The sequence below is a fragment of the Tachypleus tridentatus genome, chromosome 13 (assembly GCF_004210375.1).
Source record: "Tachypleus tridentatus isolate NWPU-2018 chromosome 13, ASM421037v1, whole genome shotgun sequence".
Taxonomy (NCBI): Eukaryota; Metazoa; Arthropoda; class Merostomata; order Xiphosura; family Limulidae; genus Tachypleus; species Tachypleus tridentatus.
In genome coordinates, this window is record NC_134837.1 from 119,430,963 (window position 1) to 119,452,973 (window position 22,011).

At 33.5% G+C, this 22,011-nt stretch overlaps 3 protein-coding genes across 7 annotated transcripts in view; all 3 read left to right on the top strand.

The window, feature by feature from the left end:
* LOC143236883 (techylectin-5B-like) overlaps window positions 1-22,011 on the top strand; it is a 263,403-nt gene that overhangs the window by 34,977 nt on the left and 206,415 nt on the right. The gene's annotated exons all lie outside the window — the stretch shown is intronic.
* On the top strand, window positions 651-9,971 carry LOC143236885 (techylectin-5B-like). Its single transcript, XM_076475540.1, has 5 exons — window positions 651-1,033; window positions 7,591-7,702; window positions 7,885-8,160; window positions 9,128-9,292; window positions 9,377-9,971. Exons 1-3 carry the CDS (start codon window positions 1,001-1,003, stop codon window positions 8,034-8,036), a joined length of 297 nt encoding a protein of 98 aa, XP_076331655.1. The 5' UTR covers window positions 651-1,000; the 3' UTR covers window positions 8,037-8,160; window positions 9,128-9,292; window positions 9,377-9,971.
* Window positions 17,734-19,707, top strand: LOC143239869 (techylectin-5B-like). Its single transcript, XM_076481461.1, has 4 exons — window positions 17,734-17,858; window positions 18,046-18,296; window positions 19,286-19,433; window positions 19,526-19,707. The coding sequence occupies exons 1-4, from the start codon at window positions 17,735-17,737 to the stop codon at window positions 19,705-19,707; spliced, it is 705 nt and encodes a 234-aa protein (XP_076337576.1). The 5' UTR covers window position 17,734.

A 22,011-nucleotide genomic window follows, 5' to 3' on the forward strand; every position in this document is an offset into this window, starting at 1 on the left:
CAAGAGTTGGCGGTGGGTGGTGATGACTTCCCTCTAGTCTCACACTGCTAAATTAGGGACGGCTAGCACAGATAGCCCTCGAGTTGCTTTGTGCGAAATATCAAAACAAACAAACAATTACTGTGTTCTGTTGTACATAATTTTAATGACATACTTTAGTACAATACCACTGATACCCATTGTTTTGTCATGGTGTTACTCGATTTTCACTTCAATAGAGTTTCTTTGAAGGGTATATTTTAATAAGACCATTTCTGCCCAACTGACGCCAATAATAAATAGTCTCGGTTCAGTCACACGTACAACCACGTTGATCTCTCAGAAATCACAATGACACCCATAATGTCTCACATCAGTCACACTGAATCCCATAAAAGCTAACAACAGTAACACCGACGCTCGAAAAAAATTCACAACAGCCACTATGACATCCAAGATGGTTTCATACAAGTACCACAAGGCCCGGCACGGCCAGGTGGTTATGGCACTTAACTCGTAATCTAAGGGTCGCGGGACTGAATCGCCGTCACACCAAACGTGCTTGCCCTTTCAGCCGTAGGGGTGTTATAATGTGACAGTCAGTCCAACTAGTCGTTAGTAAAAGAGTAGCCCAAGAGTTGGCGGCGGGTGGTGATGACTAGCTGCTTTCCCTCTAATCTTAAATTAGGAACGGCTAGCGCAGATAGTCCTTGTGAGGCTTTGCGCGAAATTTAAAACTAAAAAACAAGTTCCACAGGTACAATACGGAATTTTGTTGGCGAGTGTAAGACAGATAAGACGTGCTCTCTCCACGCAAAAAAAGGAAAAGTTTGAACAGATAGACTTTCCCAATCAGTACAGTTGAAGAATATATATCTTATTACACGTGCGATAGACCAGACAGACCAATACTACAACAGAGACCACCTGAAAAATCAACGACAGCAGAGCGGGAAACCGTGACGCAGATCTCACCAGGAGACCGGAATCAGACAAAGACTAGCCATGGCAGACGAAAAACATGGTGATACCGAGCATGAAATGCAGAAATCAAGTAAGTCAAGTCTTCTTGGTAGCAAAACAAAATATAATTTAACTAACCCTTCATTGTTAACGTTATGTAGTATAGCAAAAAAGGAATTAAATAATCTGAAGAAACTAATGATAATAATGTAAGAAAAAAAAGTAAAAAGAAAAATTATTAAATTAACAAATTCAACGGAAAATTCCGAAAACGAAGAAGAAGCAGTTGTTGCTACTAATACCGAGGTAGAGGTCGCTTCCCCTGCAAATAACGCTTATAATAAAATAACCAATAAAGCTAAAGAAATAGAAATTGAAACAAACACCGTGGATGTTGGTAATTCTACTGAAAACAGTCATAATAATATTCAGAAAAATACCACAGACAGTGAACCAGACACAGAAGACCAAGAAGGTTTTATCACAGTCACATCTAAAAGGAAAAAATCATTACAAAAACAACAGAAAACAAGTAATAATATGACACAAAAAACAAAACCACCACAATTCGCAATCATAATAGAAGGTATTCCAGGCCAGTACAACCAACCCCTACTTGCGACAGAGGTTAAACGCTGCAAGCCGCACGTAACCATAGTTAATATTAAGCGTCTGCCCAGAGGCGGTGTCCTTGTTCAAGGGCATGACGCAGCTGACCTTAACAGATTAGTGAAGAAGTGGCCAGCAGATGCCTTCAAACCCGGAATAATAATCAGTGATGTCGAGAGTGAACCTGACGATGACCGAAGAAGGTCGAAACGTTGTTCGCTCTTCTATGTAAAATATTTTCTCAACCCAAACGAGCCGTTTTTGCATATACAGTATACCCTCACCTGTTCGCGGTTCCCCATTCGCGGCCCCGCATATTCGCGGGTTAGACTCTTAACCCTATCGCATCGTATGCCGGTATACCGGGCTAGCGTCATAACGTCATAAAAACGAAAATTTTTTTTCAATTATTATTGCAATACAGTACGTATTTTTTTTTATAAATGCATACACTGTATGTACAGTGAATATTTTTGTGACCGTGTATTAATAATGTTTTTAATTCCATATTATTACTGAATTGTACTGTACTGTATTATTATTACCTGAACTGTGCGTACTGTATTTATCTGTCTAAGTTTGCCTTTAAATTTGTTCCACTTTCTGTCAATTCTAATACATGTGTTGTACGCATAGAAAATGACTTTACGGTACAGTAATACAGTATGGATAACTATACTATGCGGTGTTACTGTCCTCCTGTACTTACGTTTCTTTTTGATTAAAATATTGTTGCAGTACAAAATTAAAATGTGTTTTATCATTACTACATAAGTGAAATACATGACTGCAAACAATATAACTACATTATTACTGTATTAATGAGTAAGAGTGTCTTTAGAAAGTGTCTGGGAAGCATTTAGTACCGTATATAATCTCATAATAGAAGTTTTAAAACTGCATCCAATATTCGCGGTTTTTCGCTATTCGCGGGGGGTTAAGAACGTAACCCCCGCGAATAGCGAGGGAATACTGTATATATACTTCAAACCCGGAAATATTAAAATCCACCTTCCAGGAAGTAAGCCGCAGCCTAAAGCCATTGTGGTAAGAGGGGTTCACCAGACCATTAACTTAGAATCAGTCACACAAGCTTTAGATGAACAAGGCATTCCACACAAAAAAATAGAACGTATAATCTCTAAGAAAACACAGGCACCCACGAATCTCATACGCATTGATATTGACGACAGTTACAACATACAAAAATTAATAAATAATGGAATAACGCTTTGGTATCAAAAATACCAAGTAGAGCAACTAAAAACTCCGGCAATTGTTGTAACACAATGCTACAATTGCCAAAGATATGGACATGTCTCTGCAGCCAGCTTAGCAACACCAATGCGAAAAGATAAGGAAACGCCTAAATGTTGTAACTGTGGTCAAACCCACACAGCAAATTATAAAGGATGTGATAAATACAAACAAATAAAACAACGTATTTATCAGATCAGAACACAAACAGAACAGAATCAACCTAATACAAACAGCTTACCTAAAACAGACATATCAACAGAATTCAATAAAACAACAAAAACCACGTATGCAGAAATGCTAAAAGGAAAAGAACCCCACAAACAGCAAGAACAGAACATCAATACCCAGGACAAGAACACTTTAACACAAACACAAAACCAGAAGAAAACAACACCACCATACAAGAAACGAATATTAACACATCAGATAAAACAAACCTCTTCACAACAATAATCAAAAACATATTTACAGAATTTGTAACAGAATACACTAAACCAAACCAGACAACCAACTGTTTAGAATTACTGATTAATATCTCCATAAAACACATCACACCCCACATACCCTACATAATATCAACACTTACTGGATACATGCTCACAGCATAATGTTCACAGTTGTATATATCAACATCCAAGGTGCAATAGCTTTCAAGAAACATGAGATCGAAGACCTAATACAAGAAACTAACCTTCATTTAATAATAGTAAGCGAAACTCTGATATACAATAACAATAGATTTAAAATACCAAATTATTCAACCATAAGAAAAGACAGAACAAATAAGAATGATGGAAACAGAGGCATTATGCTGCTCTACAAAATGGAGCTTTCAGTAATAGAAATTAAATTTAGCAATAGAAATGAACATGTTACTGTAGATATCCTGCAAAGGAATAACACTAAAGTAACCGTAGCAGGAATTTACTGCTCACCTAATAAACAAATAGATATAACATTACTTAGCAACATCTTTTCTCACACCCAAAACTCCATAGTTATGGGGGACTTAAATAGTAAAAAATGTTACCTTTGGATGCCGAAGCTCAAACTCCAATGGTAGAAATCTAATAAAATTTATAGACGATAATAATAAAGCTTTATTAAATGATACCACCCCCACACATACAGCGTATGCCACTAACTCCAGTGACATACTAGACCTGTGTATGTGTTCATATAATCTAATCCAGAAAGTTATAAAATTCCAAGTGGGAAAAGATGTTGACAGTGATCACCTCCCAATATATTGTGTCTTTGATCTCGCCCCCCATAAAAATATAACATAGAGGGAAAAAAAATTAATTACAGAAAAGCAGATTGGCAATATTATAAACAGGAATTAGATAACCTGTTACCTAATGAAGTTATAAAAGAAGTTAAAACACATGTCGAAATGGATAACTACTGTCAAACAATTACGGAGTGTCTTCAGAAAGCAGCCAAATTAACAATACCAAAACAACACCATAAAACAACAAACAACACATGGAAACCCACCACAGAAATAATCAATCTAATCAAAAAACGAAGACAATTAAGAAGACAGTACATGATAACAAGAGACAGAGAAACCAAAACGCAAATAAACAACATTAGAAATCACATCAGAACACAAATAAACAACTTTAGAAATCACATCAGAACACAAATAAAACAACAAAAACAAAATAAATGGGACAATTACTGCAATAAACTAAATGATAAAACTGACCCGAAAAAATTCTGGTCAAATCTCAAAAGGCTCACAAATTAAAACACAAACACAAAGAAATATCCTTCACTTGAACATAATAATACTATAGCACACACAAATGAAGAAATAGCCGAAGCTTTCAAAGATCAACTCCAATATACATTTAAAACTCACACTGATCCAGATATGAATACATATTTCTAAAATAAAGTCACTAATCACATATTAAACAATAAACATCAATTTGAACCAAATTTTCCAATAAACATAACTGATACAAATACAAGTTCCGATACAGGTTATGCAAGCACATTAATAACAAATGAAATATCCCTTCAAGAATTACTAGAAGCAATAAAGCACCAGGTAAACATACAAGCTATCCTCCTAAAAAAGGGCACTGAAATTGTTTGACCACCAAATTCACTTTTTAACTTATCACGATCCTCAGGATACATCCCAGTTTCTTGGAAGCTTACAAATATATTAATGTTCCATAAGGAAGGAAAGCCAGCGAATAAACCTAACAGCTACTGACCAATTAGCCTGACCAGCTGTGTAGGCAAAATTCTTGAAAGAATAATCAGTAATAGACTCTCCACATTCTTGAAGATAACATCAAAATTACCAAAAGAACAAAATGGATTCAGGAAATTTAGACAAACGACAGACCATTTAATCAGATTAACCGAAACCATAATAGATAGCTTCAACAAAAAAGAATGTACAGTCGCTTGCTTCCTTGATATCGAGAAAGCATTCGACATTGTTTGGCACGATGGTCTAAGGTTCCAAATGAATGAAATGGAACTACCGCGAGGAATTATTCGCTGGTTATCTAACTTTTTGGAAAACAGAAAATGTAGAGTGAATGTTGAAGGAACATTTTCTGAATACTTAACTCCACAAGCTGGTGTCCTCAGGGAGGGGTGGTTAGCCCTATACTCTTCATCATGTATGTAAACAATATGCCACTGAGGGATCCGAATCATGGATTCTCTTCACAGTTCACAGATGATGTGGGAGTCTGGAAAAGTGCCGCAACACCCACGATAGCAGCCACTAACATACAACCGCAACTAAATAGAATAAGTGAATACTGTCAAAAATATAGAATAAAAATAAACACAGTAAAAACACAACACGTAGTCTTTACAAAATTGACAAACACAAAAAACAACAGCCAGAATTATACATGAATGGCACTCTACTCCAGATTGTCCCATCGGCAAAATTTTTAGGTCTGACCTATGATTCAAAACTAACTTGGATCAATCATGTGAACGAAATTAAAAGTAAAGTTTGGCGAAGAACTAACTATGCTAGGAGTCTAACTGGTAAAAACAGTGGGGCATCTACAGATAACTTACTAAAAATCTATAAAACATATATTAGACCTGTAATAGACTATGCAGTTCCAGCATGGATAACTGTAAGTAATAAAATAATTAAAACTAAACTACAAACAATCCAAAACCCACTCCTCACAACTGCATACAGAGTTCCAAGAACAATATCATCTCAATTCATTCACAAATACTCGAACATACCAACCATACCAGATAGACTCCTAAATATTACAATTATGTACTTTAATAAGAATTGGATGAAAAACGAAATACTATGCGAACTAGATAGGTACCTCATACATGATGAAGCTAGTCCTAAATATCTCTCCCCAGTTAGCTTATATTTCAAATATAAAAATAAATAAAAAGAAAAAATATATAAAAATTTTAAATAATAAAAAATATATATATAAACTTTAAATAATAATAATAAAATATAAACTTTAAATAAAAATATATATATATATATATATAGTTTATTTATTCATGTATTAAAAAATGCCACCAGCAAACTTGACATTCTGCTAATAGAATAAAATAATAACTGTATACGAGCCAAAATACATGGACATTGCCCTGAAAAGGACCAAATAATATTCAGTGCACAGTTATAAATATCAAACAGCCAAGAATGTAAGTACGGGGGGGAGGAAGAGGTCATAGAGAACCTGACCCTCCAGGGTAAGAACTTTTATTACCCAAACACCGACGACATTCATTCAGGTACAATATAGTCACATAGGTCACTAACGTTCATAACAGTCTCGCACTATTCGCCCTGACACCTCCAGTTAGCATGGCACCATGGAAACGGAAGTGTGACGTCATATTAATTAATATGTACATACAAATGATATACTAACAATTAATCAAAGATTAATTACTTAATTATATTATACAGTACCTACTTCATGTAGATATAGAGATACAATGTTTGTACCTTAAACTCAACTAGTTTCACATTTTCATAAAGTTATCTGTTCTTGGTAACTGAATCCTATATCTAGCACCATAAGCCCTCAGTCTTTTATCTGAACCACCGGAATTACATGAGAAAGATTATTCTGGACTAAGTATGTAAACAAATCTTTAAAACAGTAATGTCTGTAATTTATATTGTATTACAGTAATTATATCGTTAAAGTTAAAAATATAATTTTAATTTAATACTTCTTTCATTTGGGCTTTAAATTTAAATTGATAATAATAAGATAATTTATTTAACAACGTATTTTTCATATTGAAAAATATGTTGCAAATGTTTGTGATTTTAACTAATATAGGGGATCTTAGATGTCTCTTTATGTAAGTTTTCGATTTATTCTGGTAAAAATGAATACTTTATGGTCTATAAATATGTTTAAAATGTAACAATTCACGTTCAACAATAACATTAAAATTATTAACTACAGACAACAACTCTCACGGTAATAATAACTCCAGTGTTTATAAAGACGCGGACAATTCAAATGTTGACTAGAGCCATATTTAGAAAACTATAAACATTTCTTGGACTCAGTGTGAAAAATATCAGATACAGTTACTAACATGGTTCTAACTTGTAATGATTTAAGGAAAACCTTTTTTGGATATCCTGTTTAATACAACTATAAAACCATTGATAGAAGATTCACATTTTCAGTCTATAAGAAAACAGTTCTGTGTTATTAACCATTTAACAATGTACAACACTGTGAAGATATTAAGTATTTTGTCTTTTTCATGTTGACCCAGGCTGATGTCCATCATCACACAGCTTGTAATACTGTTGGGTCACTGAAAGGAATAGTGGACTCCGTTACAGAATTAGTAGAACTGGCTAGAGAGAGGATTTCTACTTTAGAAGGTAATATATTTTACTTGAAGTATTTTAGTTTACAGAAAACTTCTGTAAAATCATCTATTAAAGTAACCTTTTTAATATAACTATATGCTACTTTAGAATGTTAAACCTAAATGTTTCAATGTTATCGTTGGTAACACTACTTTTCTGTTTTTACATTAAAGTTTTTATCCGTTACTCTTTAGATGTGTTTACTACAACCAACCTTAAACGAACATTTCCACCTATTGTTAATGACAAACAAAACCGATCCTTTCAAAATTATCACAGACGACGGAAAAAAAAGCAACCTCTTCCAGAAGACTGTGCCAGTATCTATAAACATAAACTGAACTGAACTAGTGGTGTCTACAGAATACAGCCACGGTTTTTGAACCAGTCGATTTCTGTATACTGTGATATGGAGACATCAGGAGGAGGGTGGACAGTAGATTTCGTGGTGTAACTTTAGTTAATTTTCAGTAAGTGATTGCTTTCGTGAAACATTTTATTAAATGTCTGTCATTATTTTCATGAGAGAAAAATTACTTTGTTCTATAAACTCAGTTATTTAGAAGAATTCGAAAAATACGTTTCAAAACCAAACCCACATTTAAAAAGGAAAAAAATGATTAATTTTGTTAAAAACATATAACGTTTATGATTATTTTTTATGACATTTCTTCACGAACTCTGTTCACTAAAATATACTAATGATCACCTTTAAATATACAACTTTTAATTAGATCGCAGTGGGATCCAAATTATAATAATGAGTTTTGTGTTAGTTAAAAAACATACAAATTTCTTAAGACAGTTTCCACATAATTTGTACAGAATAATGTTGAATAATACAGGAATATATATTTTAAAGTTTCATTTTAAGGCCTGGTATGGCCAAGCGTGTTAAGGCGTGCGACTTGTAATCTGAGTATCGCGGGTTCAAATCCCCGTCACACCAAACATGCGCGCCTTTTCAGCCGTGGGGGCATTATAATATGACGGTCAATCCCACTATTCGTTGATAAAAGAGTAGCACAAGAGTTGGCGGTGGGTGATGATGACTAACTGCCTTCCCTCTAGTCTTACACTGCTAAATTAGGGACGGCTAGCACAGATAGCCCTCGAGTAGCTTTGTGCGAATTTCAAAACAAACAAGTTTCATTTCGATACTTATAAATCTCAGTATTTCTCATTGATTTTCATATTCCTAGTTGATCCAAAGAGGAGATTTTGGAAAACCAGTTGAAAATTTTTACAGATCGTGGGTAGAGTACAAAAATGGTTTTGGAAATTTAACCCAGGAGTTTTAGTTAGGTAAAACTTTATATATTTATCTAACAGTGATCAACTACTTATTTCTTTTGATATTATTTAGTATTATTTGATATAATTAATTATTTACTGTCTTATAAACTACTTAATTGTTATATACTGCTTCTCTTCCAGGAAATGACGTCATCTTTTCGTTGACCAATCAGGACAGTATGGTGCTCCGTGTTGATCTGGAAGACTTTGAAGGAAGTCGAAGATATGGAGAGTATGACGGGTTCTTGGTACGAAGTGAAAGAGAACTCTATAAAATGAGTTACAAAACGTACAAGGGTGACGAGGGTGAGTTTAAACTTTATTCCAGTATATAACATCTTACAATAGTTGTTTTTATGTTATTTATTAATAATTTCGATATTATTTCAGGAAATTTTCTCGTTCAACATAACAACATGAAGTTCAGTACCAAGGATAAAGACAACAATAAAAAAAAACGATAGTTGTGCTCAAAGCGACAAATGCGGATGGTGGTACAATAACTGTCACAGTTCTGACTTAAACGGTTTGTATTACACAGAAAATAAGGTAAATTCTACCAGTGTTACCTGGTATGAGTGGAAAAGTAAATATAGTACACTAAAGACAAGCGAGATGAAAATAAGACCAGTGGAGTTAATTATTGGTCAATAAATAATAAATAAATTCTAAATATATTTTGCAAAATTGTATTTTACCTGATACATCATGATAGACAGACAAGATAGATAGATATTCATAACATGTTTTATTTTTTCTTTGTGTGTAATTTTATTTAAGTGGATATTTTACCATAAACAAACAAAGTAATTTGGGTGAGTATTTACGAGTGTTATTTTAATCTAATGTGTTCTGAAGAACCTAAAATATTTGCATTATAATTAAATTATTTATCTATAAAGTTTTATTGTCCACAAATACTTTAAGAAAAATGTATTTAATAACCATAGAATTTACACATTACGTATTGTCTACTGTTTCTATTTTGTTTGTACAATCAATAAAACGTTCTCCTTTAGATGGCGCTGTGTGAAAAGGCTTAATTATTTTGATGTTCCTATAAAATATAATACACGACCTTAAGAATTATAAGATCTTTCTTTTTTAAAGTTATTCAAGAATAAGATTTTTGAAAACCTTTAATTTGTTTTCACCTGACTATAGATAGAATTAAAGATATTCGACAGTTCCTATATTATTTCAGTCATACTTTATGTTGTTCTTAGGAACACCAATTTATACGAACTTTCTACATCAGAAAATAATCCAGACAATATCGAACTCTTCTTATCTGATCACATATCATTAATTGTATATAATTAGAAATAACACAAAGTAATTAATTTGGATCATACACGATCATTTTCTAAACCAAAGAATTTAACTGAAATAATCAAGATAACTCTTTCTACACATTACTTTATTTTACCTAAATCAATAATACAGAGTTTCAAAACCCATATTTTGTGTTGTTATCAGAAAACAATTATTAATGTTAACTCATAAAATTAAACCTACAAAGAACAAACATCATACGTGTATCTTATGTTACTATCCTTTAAAATGGTCTTCTGACATATGACATTTATCATACATTTCATGTTAGAGTGCCGAACTATGGTTCTCAAAGTGAAGGGTTCACATCTCAATGTTAAAAACACAATCACACTTCCCATTTTACGCCATGTTTGTGTTACTAGTGTAAAGGTTAAATATAAATATTCAAATATTAGATTAGAGTAGTTCAAGAATAGTCGGTAGGAGGTGTTGACTGCCTACATTCCTTCTAACCTGCCAATTGAATAATGGGAAAGATGGCAAGAATCATATAGATAATTACATTTAAATGGTTTTTTGATTTTCACATAAATGTATTAAATCATTTATCAATACAACGGTTCAAAACGTTTGAAATGAGTGTCAGTAATGTTGTTGTTACTACGTTTACATTCCTGGATTATTTTAGAAACGACGTTTCAATATTGTTGTGCTTTTATCAACGTTGATTTAAAATTTAATATTTAAATGTAATACCAGACGTACCAGTGTGATAAAGTAGTACTACCTTATGTACCAGTGTGATACAGTAATACTAACATAGGTACCAGTGTGATACAATAATACTAACATATCTACCAGTGTGACACAGTAGTACTAACATATGTACCAGTGCGATACAACAATACCAACATATGTACCAGTGTGACACAGTAATACTAACATACGAACCCGTGAGATACAGTTATACAAATATATTTACCAGTGTGATACAGTAGTACTAAAATCCACACCAGTGAGATAGAATAATACTAACATAGGTACCAGTGTGCTAACAGATGTGCTTAAAATAAATTATTTATTTTCTATATTAATGTGTCTCAATCTAAACGTTTTCTAACTATTTTTATTTTCTTTAATATTTAAGACACTAGTACTGAATTATAATACAGAAAATATGAAAAAGACTAAGTTAATGACTTCACCATCACAGTTTATTAAAACCAGTATTTAGTTTCCATGGCAACACATATCAGATGGGTTCATTTATTTTAACAAAAAATCAGTGTTTTTAAAAATTATGTGCACATGGTTTTAACTTCGTTCGTTTAGTTGATATAACTTATTTATATTTTATTGGTTTAGTTGAATTATATCACTGAAACAATGAAACGTTCCTCATGGTATTCAAGAGTTTTTCAAACAGAAACATTTATACTCCAAAATAGTAATTTGTTTGTTTTCCGCCAGGGGTCCACAGTATTCACAAGTGAATAAACTCTCCTATATAATAATCAATGATAAACATTAACCTTATCCAAGAACAAAATAATTTAAATAATTCATAATCACGTAATTTAACCGCATTCTAACAGTCAGTAGTTAAATATTTGAAGTTCTGAACTTGTACTGATGAAAGCACAGCGGTATAGAAAATTTATTGTGTCATATAATGAACATTTGTACAAGTATCAATATAAACATTCTTTCCAAGAGTATCAAGAAGATGTGGGTCAAAGGTACATTTCCTAACGGGTATAAAGGTACCCCCATATCTTTGATAACGTAATATAGGTAGAAAGAGAAACACAGCGTGTGATGTTAGAAGAAAAATAAATCAGGTATTCATGTGGATGTATAAACTGTATGATGATGTTATATATCTAGACTGTAACCATATAGGTTACTTCATAAAGTAAACTTTGTTACATTAGTGGTTACCAAACATCAGTGTAAGGTAATAAATATTCAAACTCATGAACGAATCTTTACTAACGGAACTGAAGAAAATGATAGCATATTATGTATCTGAATGTTATATTACACTTATCTTCAGCATACCCAAAAAATAATAACTGTACAAAATGCAGTTGGTAAGATATTTCGTAAAATATTCTATATCGAATAGCTAAAAAATTAAAAAACGACAGTAAGAAAAACGTATTCCACTTCTTCAGTGAATGTTCTGAAGAAGAGATATAAAATAGTTCCCTCTCAGGTACAATACAGTCACTAACGTTCATAACAGTTTCGCACTATTCGCCCTGACACCTCCAGTTAGCATGGCACCATGGAAACGGAAGTGTGACGTCATATTAATTAATATGTACATACAAATGATATACTAACCATTAATCATGGTTACTGTTCCCTGATTTACAGTTACTAGATTACTGTTCCCTGAGTCGGGGTAATAGTTAAAGAACTACTCACTAGTGGTCGCTGTTCTGAAAGGCCTGAAATTATTGTGTTTCGAAGATCGCCACCTGTGATCAAATTATTTGACGCAGTTCAGGATTACCATTCATTTTCTTATTTGAGATTATATTCTGTCCAGAACTAGTTATATCCATTTCTAATTCAAATATAAAGTTCTGACATTAGGTTCAGTATTTAAACATAGGTCTGGTGTGTTAGTATTCAGTTAACACAAATAAGAGTAAAACTTTCCGTTCTACAGTGTCCCATTTTGTAGTTCAATAAATGATTTCACTGTTTTTTGGGATTAAATCGGTAAAGCATCTATATACAATTAAATGGAAAACAATGTTAGAAAAATTATTACACAATAAATAACTATTGAAACATGACTAACCCTGAACAAACTACGTATGTTCCAGTACAGTATGACTGTACATACAGCAGAAACTGAAAAGAAAATAATAACTCAAATGGAAAAAACTGTAGCTGTAACAACACGTGGACATCTGTCGGTATGATGTAATTTCAGTCTATTTGTTTCACCAACAGCACACTTTTGCTCAAAACGGTTGTTACATGTAAGGAAAATGTGATTTTTGGTCATTTATATCAATTTAAAACTAAATTCACTTTGTGTTTTGTCCTCAAATTTTGAAGTTTTATTGCCCTTAAACTGTCAAGTTTTATTTCTCTACTACTCTGCATTACCTGAGTTCATTTTGAGTCGGTTCAATCCTTAACATGGGAATGTTCTAATACTTGTTCCAAACACAGTGTCTGGGGTGAGGTATAAAAGCCAGGGATTTTGGTGTTACTTTTGTACCCTACCTGTTGGTGACGCGTCTTCAACTCTGTAAGTATTTTAGACATTATGCCAGGTCCTACTAACGTAGGTCTGAGAAATCAGATGGTTGCCTATGACAACACTGGGTTGAAACAAGGCGATACTGCAAGACGACTTGGTGTATCCAGGTAGACCGTCAACAGAGTTCTTAGAAGAAGAGCTGCAGCCAGAAGTGGGAGTCCCAGCAGATGTACGAGTCGTTCACGTGCCACTACAGCACGCGATGATCGCCGGATCCTCACCATTGCTCGTCGAAATCGTACGATGTTTTCCAGATCGATTGCTTCTGAGTTATGTGCGCAACAACTGATCCGAATTTCACGGCAGATATTTAATCGACGGTTGGTGCAAGCTGGATACAGAGCAAGACGGATGGTCAATAAACCTACACTGAGAGCTAGACATCGCAACAACAGGTTGCAGTGGGCTCAGCGATACCATAATCTGACGATCAATCACTGGAATCATGTAATTTTTGTTGACGAATCCAGATTTCTGCTCTACTCTACTGATGGACGGATTCGAGAACGCAGGCTTCCTGGAGAACAACTGAATAACGAAAATGCTCAACCCAACGTCGCAGAAGGCGGAGGTTCAGTGCACGTCTAGGGTGCATTCTGTTCTGCAGCTGTCAGCCAGTTGGTCATTCTTGATCAAAACGTCATTTGTGCTGTGTATCAGGATATTCTGGATCGCTACGCACTGTCATTTGCCCAGGGTATTTTCCAGGACAATTTCCGGCTGCAGCAGAGCAGGACAATGCACCGGCTCATAATACTCGCAATGTGCAAGATTTCTTACAACAACGTGGTGTGTTGTTCCTTGAGCAATACTACCTGTAAGCCCAGATACCAACCCGACAGAGGATCTCTGGGATGAAGTTGGTCGTGCAGTCAGGAATAGGAACAATCCCCTTCAACAGTTACGACAAGCACTGACTGTAGAGTGGAACAGAATTCCCAATCAAAGACCAGTAACGTTAGCTGAGAGTATGCCACGCCACCTAGCGGACATTATTGCAGCAGGTGTGGGCCACACACGTTATTGAGTTAAATATTCTGATGTGAATGTAATTGTTGCACGTTTACAGAAAGTTTCAGATTGATACTAAATATTTTCACAAAATGACGGCCTTATTTGTTTTGATTTAGAAGTGAAGAAGAAAAGTCCATTTCTGGTGGTACAGATCTTACGTTCTACAGAAATTTACATAATGAAAACATAATCATGAAATATTACATGAATGTTTGTGTTATAAACATACATATCAATAATTACCAAGCGAAAGATATTGCACACGTTAAAAACACATGAAAAGTAACAAATAAGGGACAAACCAGCTCAAAATATCACATGTAACAATCTTTCTGAACAAGACTCTATATAACAAACGAGAGTTGTTAATATCAACATAAAACTAACAAAATGTATAATAAATTTTTCCTAGTTACTTTTATTTTATTCATGTTGTTGTCCGTGTTACTGTGGATCTCTTTAGTTATATCTTCATCCGGTTACTTTGTGGTAAGTAGTGATCAACAGTCTGTTGTTGTATAGATGCTTTATGTCACCAAAATACTTAGAACAATTGCTCAATAGACAGATTTGTATCAAAACTTAAAGCAACTGTTCATTAGATACATTTCTAGCATTGTTTATTTTAGAATTTTGCACAAAGCTACACGAGGGCTATCTGCGCTAGCCGTCCCTAATTTAGCAATGTAAGACTACAGAGAAAGCAGCTAGTCATCATTACCCACAGCCAACTCTTGGTTTACTCTTTTACCAACGAATAGTGAGATTTACCGTCACATTATAACGCCCCCACGACTGAAAGAGCGAGCATGTTTGGTATGGCGGGGATTCGAACCCGCGACCCTAGAATTACGAGTCGAACGTCTTAATTCACCGGGCCATGCCAGTCCGTGTTTCTAAAAAATTTAAAAGTATTCTCCATTTAATTAATTAATTAATTTAATATGTCTTGGACTCTAGATGTGGTAATGAATGAATCGTTGATGTGTTTCACACGACAACGTCATTTCCTTTAGTGAGATAAGAGTATATATTAGCTAAGGGATAAATATGACATCTAGGAATAGAAAATAAGAGTGGTGGGCTGAGGACAGACCCTAGAGGTCTTCTGTATTTCTATGTAATATTATTGATTTTATTTTAAACAGTTGTATTAATGATAAACTCAAAGAGCCACTGGTAACGTGAATAGGGAACTTGTATCTAAGAGTTGCTATACATCTACGAATTCTGTGACTGTGGAGAGATTCTGGTTGAACAGTCGATGTATAAATTCAACCAATCTTACTAGGTGATCGGTTGTCTGTTTGTGTTTTGTTTATTGTTGAAGATGTTATTGGTTTCCAAATAATGCAATAGTCTGTTTACTTTGACTTTGTCCATGAGTTTACCTAAGTTGTACAGAAGACTTATAGGTATATAGCTGTTATGACATTCAGATATAGAATATTCCACGATTTTGTTCAGTACTATTGGTTAAGGTTCTTTCACGTATGTAGAATATTTACTATTTTACATCAATGTTTTGTAACCATTCACGTAACTCAGTTTACTCTGTAAAGTAAACAATATGGTACCACTATGGATGTATAACATTACCTGTTTGTTTGTTTTTAGAATTTCGTACAAAGCTACTCAAGAGCTATCTGTGCTAGACGTTCCTAATTTAGTAGTGTAAGACTAGAGGGAAGGCAACTAGTCATCGTCACCCACTGCCAACTCTTGGGCTACTCTTTTACCAACGAATAGTGGGATTGACCATAACATTATAACGCCCCCACGGCTGGGAGGGCGAGCATGTTTGGCGCGACGCGGATGTGAACCCGCGACCCTCAGATTACGACTCGCACGCCTTAACGTGCTTGGCCATGCCAGGCCATATCATTATCATAGATTTTATATATCCAAAACCATACTAACTTATTTTACTTCTGAAATCACACGATATTTTTGTCTTTTTACCTATATTATACAATCCAGAATATAGGGTCCCTGTATAACCGTTAGGAGGATGTACCCTTGACCTACATCTTCTAGAGCCGTTCTTGTAAGAAATGTTTATATTGATACTTATACATATGTTCATTTTATAACACATTTTATGTTTCTGAGTAATACATGAACCATGCACTTTCAGAACCACAATTTTTTACGCTAACAACTGGGCAACGGGGTGCGTTATAAAGTTCGGTCAATCCCACTATTAGTTTGTAAAAGAGTAACCCAATAGTTGGTGGTGGGTGGTGATGACTAGCTGCCTTCCCTCGCACTACTCACAATCGCATCATCAGTTAACATGGCACTATGGAAACGGAAGTGTGACGTTATATACAATTAACATGATCATACAAATGATATACTAACCGTTTATTAAATAAAGATTAATTACTTAATGATATTGTACAGTAACTACTTCATATAGATATACAGATACAATGTTTGTACCTTAAACTCAACTAGTTTCACATTTTCATAAAGTTATCTGTTCTTGGTAACTGAATCCTATATCTAGCACCATAAGCCCTCAGTCTTTTATCTGAACCACCGGAATTACATGAGAAAGGTTATTCTGGACTAAGTATGTAAACAAATCTTTAAAACAGTAATGTCTGTCATGTGAGTAATTTATATTGTATTACAGTAATTATATCGTTAAAGTTAAAAATATAATTTTAATTTAATACTTCTTTCATTTGGGCTTTAAATTTAAATTGATAATAATAAGATAATTTATTTAACAACGTATTTTTCAGTTTGAAAAAGTTGTATAATATTTGTGATTTTACCTAAAATACGGGAATATTAGATCTCTCATCATGTGAGTTATCGATCTATTCTTGTAAAAATGAATACTTTGAGGTCTATAAATATGTTTAAAATGTATGAAGTCATGTTTAACATTAAAATTATTAACTATAGACAACAACTCTTATGGTAATAATAACTCCAGTGTTTATAAAAAGAAGCGGAAAATTCAGATGTTGACTAGAGCCATATTTAGAAAACTATAAACATTTCTTGGACTCAGAGTGAAAAACATCAGATACAGTTACTAACACGGTTCTAACTCTCAGTGATTTAAGGAAAACCTTTTTTGAATAACAGTTCTGTGTTATTAACCATTTAACAATGTACAACACTGTAAATATATTAAGTATTTTGTCTTTTTCATGTTGACCCAGGCTGATGTCCATCATCAAACAGCTTGTAATACTGTTGGGTCACTGAAAGATATAGTGGACTCCGTTACAGAATTGGAAGACCTGGCTAAAAAGGGGATTTCTACTTTAGAAGGTAATATATTTTACTTGAAGTATTTTAGTTTATGGACAATTTGAACATCGATTAAAGGACCATTTAAAAATAACTATTTGTCAAGTTAGAATGTTAAACCTAAATGTTATAATATTATTGTTGACAACACTATATGTTCAACTACTTTTATATTTCCATATTAAAATTTTTATCCGTTATTCTTTAGATGTGTTTTATACAACCACACTTAAACGAACATTTCCAACGATTGTTAATGACAAACAAAACCGATCCTTTCAACAATCTCTTTGTGTGACACAGACGACAGAACAAAAGCCGCCTCTACCAGAAGACTGTGCCAGTATCTATAAACAACAACAAAACCGAATCAGTGGTGTCTACAAGATTCAGCCACGGTTTCTGAACCAGTCGATTTCTGTATACTGTGATATGGAGACATCAGGAGGAGGGTGGACGGTAGGTGAACTAAACTTTGTTTCATGACATAGCTTTACCTAATTTTCAGTTAATGGTTCTTTTCGTGAAACATTTAATTCAAAGTTTACCATTATTTTCACAGAAGAAAAAAATACTTTGTTATATAAACTCAGTCATTTAAAAAAATTGGAAAATAAGTTTCAGAACCAAACCCACACTTAAAAACAGAAAAAATATTTAAGTTTGTTAAGAACATCTAACGTTTCCCTTTTAATTTTTTATCATATTTCTTCACTGATTCCGTTCATTAATATATATTATTTTATCTTATTTAAATATACAACTTATATCAAAATGTATATCTGTGTTCAACTTGACACTTTCTACATGATAATAAACATATATCAGTGTTTAATAGCAAACAGGAATTTATTATGGAGTTTATCTTGATGTTATGACAATGTTATATTAAAATCATCTGTGAAACATAAATTCAGATCATATGAATAAGTTTTGCTTTAGATTTAAGACGTTTCGTTTTTAGACAGGTTTCACATGTTTCATGAATACAGAATAATGTGGAATAACACAAGTATATCTATTTGGATACTTATAAAGCCCACCGCTGGTGCAGCGGTAAGTCTACCGATTTACAACGCTAAAATCAGGTGTTTGGTTCCTCTTGCTGGGCTCAGCAGATAGCCCGATGTGGCTTTGCTGTAAGAAAGCTACACACACACTTCTAAAACTTAGTTATCTCAATATTTCTTATTGATTTTCTTATTTCTAGTTGATACAAAGAAGATGAGATTTTCGAAAAACAGCTGAAAATGTTTATGGATCGTGAGTAGAATACAAAAATGGTTTGGGAAGTTTAACCCAGGAGTTTTGGTTAGGAAAATCTTTATATATTTATCTAACAGTGATCAATTACTTATTTATTTTCATGTTATTTAGTATTATTTGATATAATAAATTACTTTCTGTCTTATAAATTATTTATTTAACATATAGTGCTTCTGTTTCAGGCAGTGACCAGTCAGGACAACATGGTGCTCCGTGTTGATCTGGAAGACTTTGAAGGAAGTCGAAGATATGCAGAGCATGACGAGTTCTTAGTACGAAGTGAAAGAGAACTCTATAAAATGAGCTACAAAACGTACAAGGGTGACGTGGGTGAGTTTAAACTTTATTTCAGTATATAACTACCTTCATTAGTTGTTTATGTTTTATTGTTTAATTTTAAAATTATTTTAATATTACTGTAGGAAAGTCTCTCGTTTCCCACAACAACATGACGTTCAGTACCAAGAATAAAGACAACGATAAAAACAGTGGTAGTTGTGCTCAAAGCTACAAAGGCGGATGGTGGTACAATTCATGTCGTCGTTCTAACTTAAACGGCCTGTATTACACAGAAGATAAGGTGGATACAACCAGTGTTACCTAGCATGAGGGAAAAAGTAAACACAATACACTAAAGAAAAGCGAGATGAAAATAAAACCTGTGGAGTTTATTTTTGGTTAATAAATAATTAATAAATTCTAAATGTGTTTTGCAGAACCTAAAATATTTGTATTATAATTAAACTGTTTAGGTATAAAGTTTTATTGTCCACAAATACTTTAAGAAAAATGTGTTTAATAACCATAGAATTTATGCATAACGTATTGTTTTCTGTTTTGTTTTGTCTTCTGTATGCTTTGGATCGACATGGTCATGTAGTTAAGGCATTCGAGGTAATCTCAGGCTTGCTGGTTCGAATGCCTGTCGCCGTGGGTGCGTTATAAGGTGATGGCCAATCTCCTTATTCGTTTGTAAAAGAGTAGCCCAAGAGTTGGCGGTGGGTGATGATGATTAGTTCACTTCCCTTTTGTCTTACACTATTAAATTAGTGACGGCTATCGCATATAGCTTTCGTTTAACTTTATGCAAAATTCAAAACAAACCAAGTTTTCAGGACAGGCGTGGCCCACTTGTTACGGCGACGTATTGTTGTTCTCTAATTTATTTTAAGTTTCCTGAGATGTTGAGAGTATATTACTTCTTATTTTAAAATCATCTTTCACACATAAATTCAGATTATACGTTTGCTTGAAAGTTCGTCAAGAAACAAATATAAATCGTTACGAAAGTTAAACTTAAATACGTTTCTTATTTTTACATGAATGTATTATAAAAATTATTAATACAACGGTTCAAAACGTTTAAAATTAGTGTTAGTAATGTTGTTATTATGTTTACAGTCGTGGATTATTTTACAAATGACGTTTCAATGTATCAAAATACCAATAGTGAATACTAATACAGAATTAAAGAAAATATGAAAAAGATTAAATTAATGACATCACCACCACATTTTATTAAAACCCGTATTTAATTTCCATGGTATCATATATGACATGATTTCGTTTAATTTCACAGAAGATGAGTGCTTTTAAAAGCTATGTACAGAAAGTTTAGCTTATATATACATATTTATATTTTACTGGTTTAGTGAAATTATGAAACAGTCCTCATGGTATTCAAGAATTTGTTGAACAGAAAGATTTACTCTCCAAAACTGTTGGAAATAAAAAAAAGTTATTTGAATTTTAAAAGGTCTGAACATGTATAAAATAAAATCTTAGTATTCAAGCAAGCAAAAACTGTCCGTCTTACGTTGTAGAGTTGTTTTGCAGTACTGGCAGGTAAAATGAGATGCCCAGAGTTTGTCTTGATCCCTGACAGGCATGCCGAAATATGCCTTGTAGGCTTCACACATTTTAGCAGATGCTGTCATAGAATACGATTTCCCTTTGTCTTGATAAATTGGCCACATACATAGTAGAATGCGTTTGGATAATGCTTGCAGCTACATGATGCCATCTCTGATAAAATCAGATAAGTCTATGTGCTCAATTAGGCAGCTACAACAAAAATGAAGTGGTGAGTGGTGAGTCCCTGTATATATACTGCTATGGAAAGTTCTGGAAAATTTGAAAGGGTTCTTGAAAATTCTCGTAACTTCGAGAACATTTTCTATCAGCTACTTAACACTGAAGCTACCTGGAATATCTGAAAAATGGGTAGATTTGAAAATTCCATTACCCAGGTCACAAAAGCAAAGTTTGAAGATAAAAATAGGTATTTTTCCATTTACTTTAGGCATAAGCAATTGGGAAATAACACTTGCTGCCCAGGAACAAGAAAAAGTAAACATTTTGTTACATAGTGTTATTAATGTTAACTTATAAAATTAAAACTACAAAGAACAAATAACATACGTGTATGTAATGTTTCTATCCTTCACAAAGATCATCTGACATATAACATTTATCATACACTTTCAAAACAGGCGTGGACCGCATGTTAGAGTGCCAAACCGTTGTTCACCTCTCAATTAAAAAGAAACAATCACACTTCCCATTTTAGGCCATGTTTGTGTTACTAGTGTAAAAGCTAAATCCAAATATTCAAATATTACATTAGAGTAGTTCAATAATTGCCGGTAAGTGGTGGTGACTACCTACATTCCTTCTAATCTACCAATGGCATAGTGGGAAAGATGGCATGATTCATTTAGGTAATTACATTTAAATGCGTTTTTGATTTTCACATAAATCTATTAAATCATTTATCAGTACAACAGTTCAAAACGTTTGAAATGAATGTCAGTAATGTTGTTGTTACAACGTTTACATTCGTGGATTATTTTAGAAACGACGTTTCAATATTGTCGTGCTTTTATCAACGTTGATTTCAAATTTAATA

Coding starts and splice junctions, on each gene's coding strand:
- LOC143236885 (XM_076475540.1), top strand. CDS start 1,001: ATGGTGATACCGAGCATGAAATGCAGAAATCAA. Junction 1,034..7,590: donor GCATGAAATGCAGAAATCAA/GTAAGTCAAGTC, acceptor ATGTTGACCCAG/GCTGATGTCCATCATCACAC. Junction 7,703..7,884: donor GAGGATTTCTACTTTAGAAG/GTAATATATTTT, acceptor GTTACTCTTTAG/ATGTGTTTACTACAACCAAC.
- LOC143239869 (XM_076481461.1), top strand. CDS start 17,735: ATGTTGACCCAGGCTGATGTCCATCATCAAACAGCTTGTAATACTGTT. Junction 17,859..18,045: donor GGGGATTTCTACTTTAGAAG/GTAATATATTTT, acceptor GTTATTCTTTAG/ATGTGTTTTATACAACCACA. Junction 19,434..19,525: donor AACGTACAAGGGTGACGTGG/GTGAGTTTAAAC, acceptor ATATTACTGTAG/GAAAGTCTCTCGTTTCCCAC.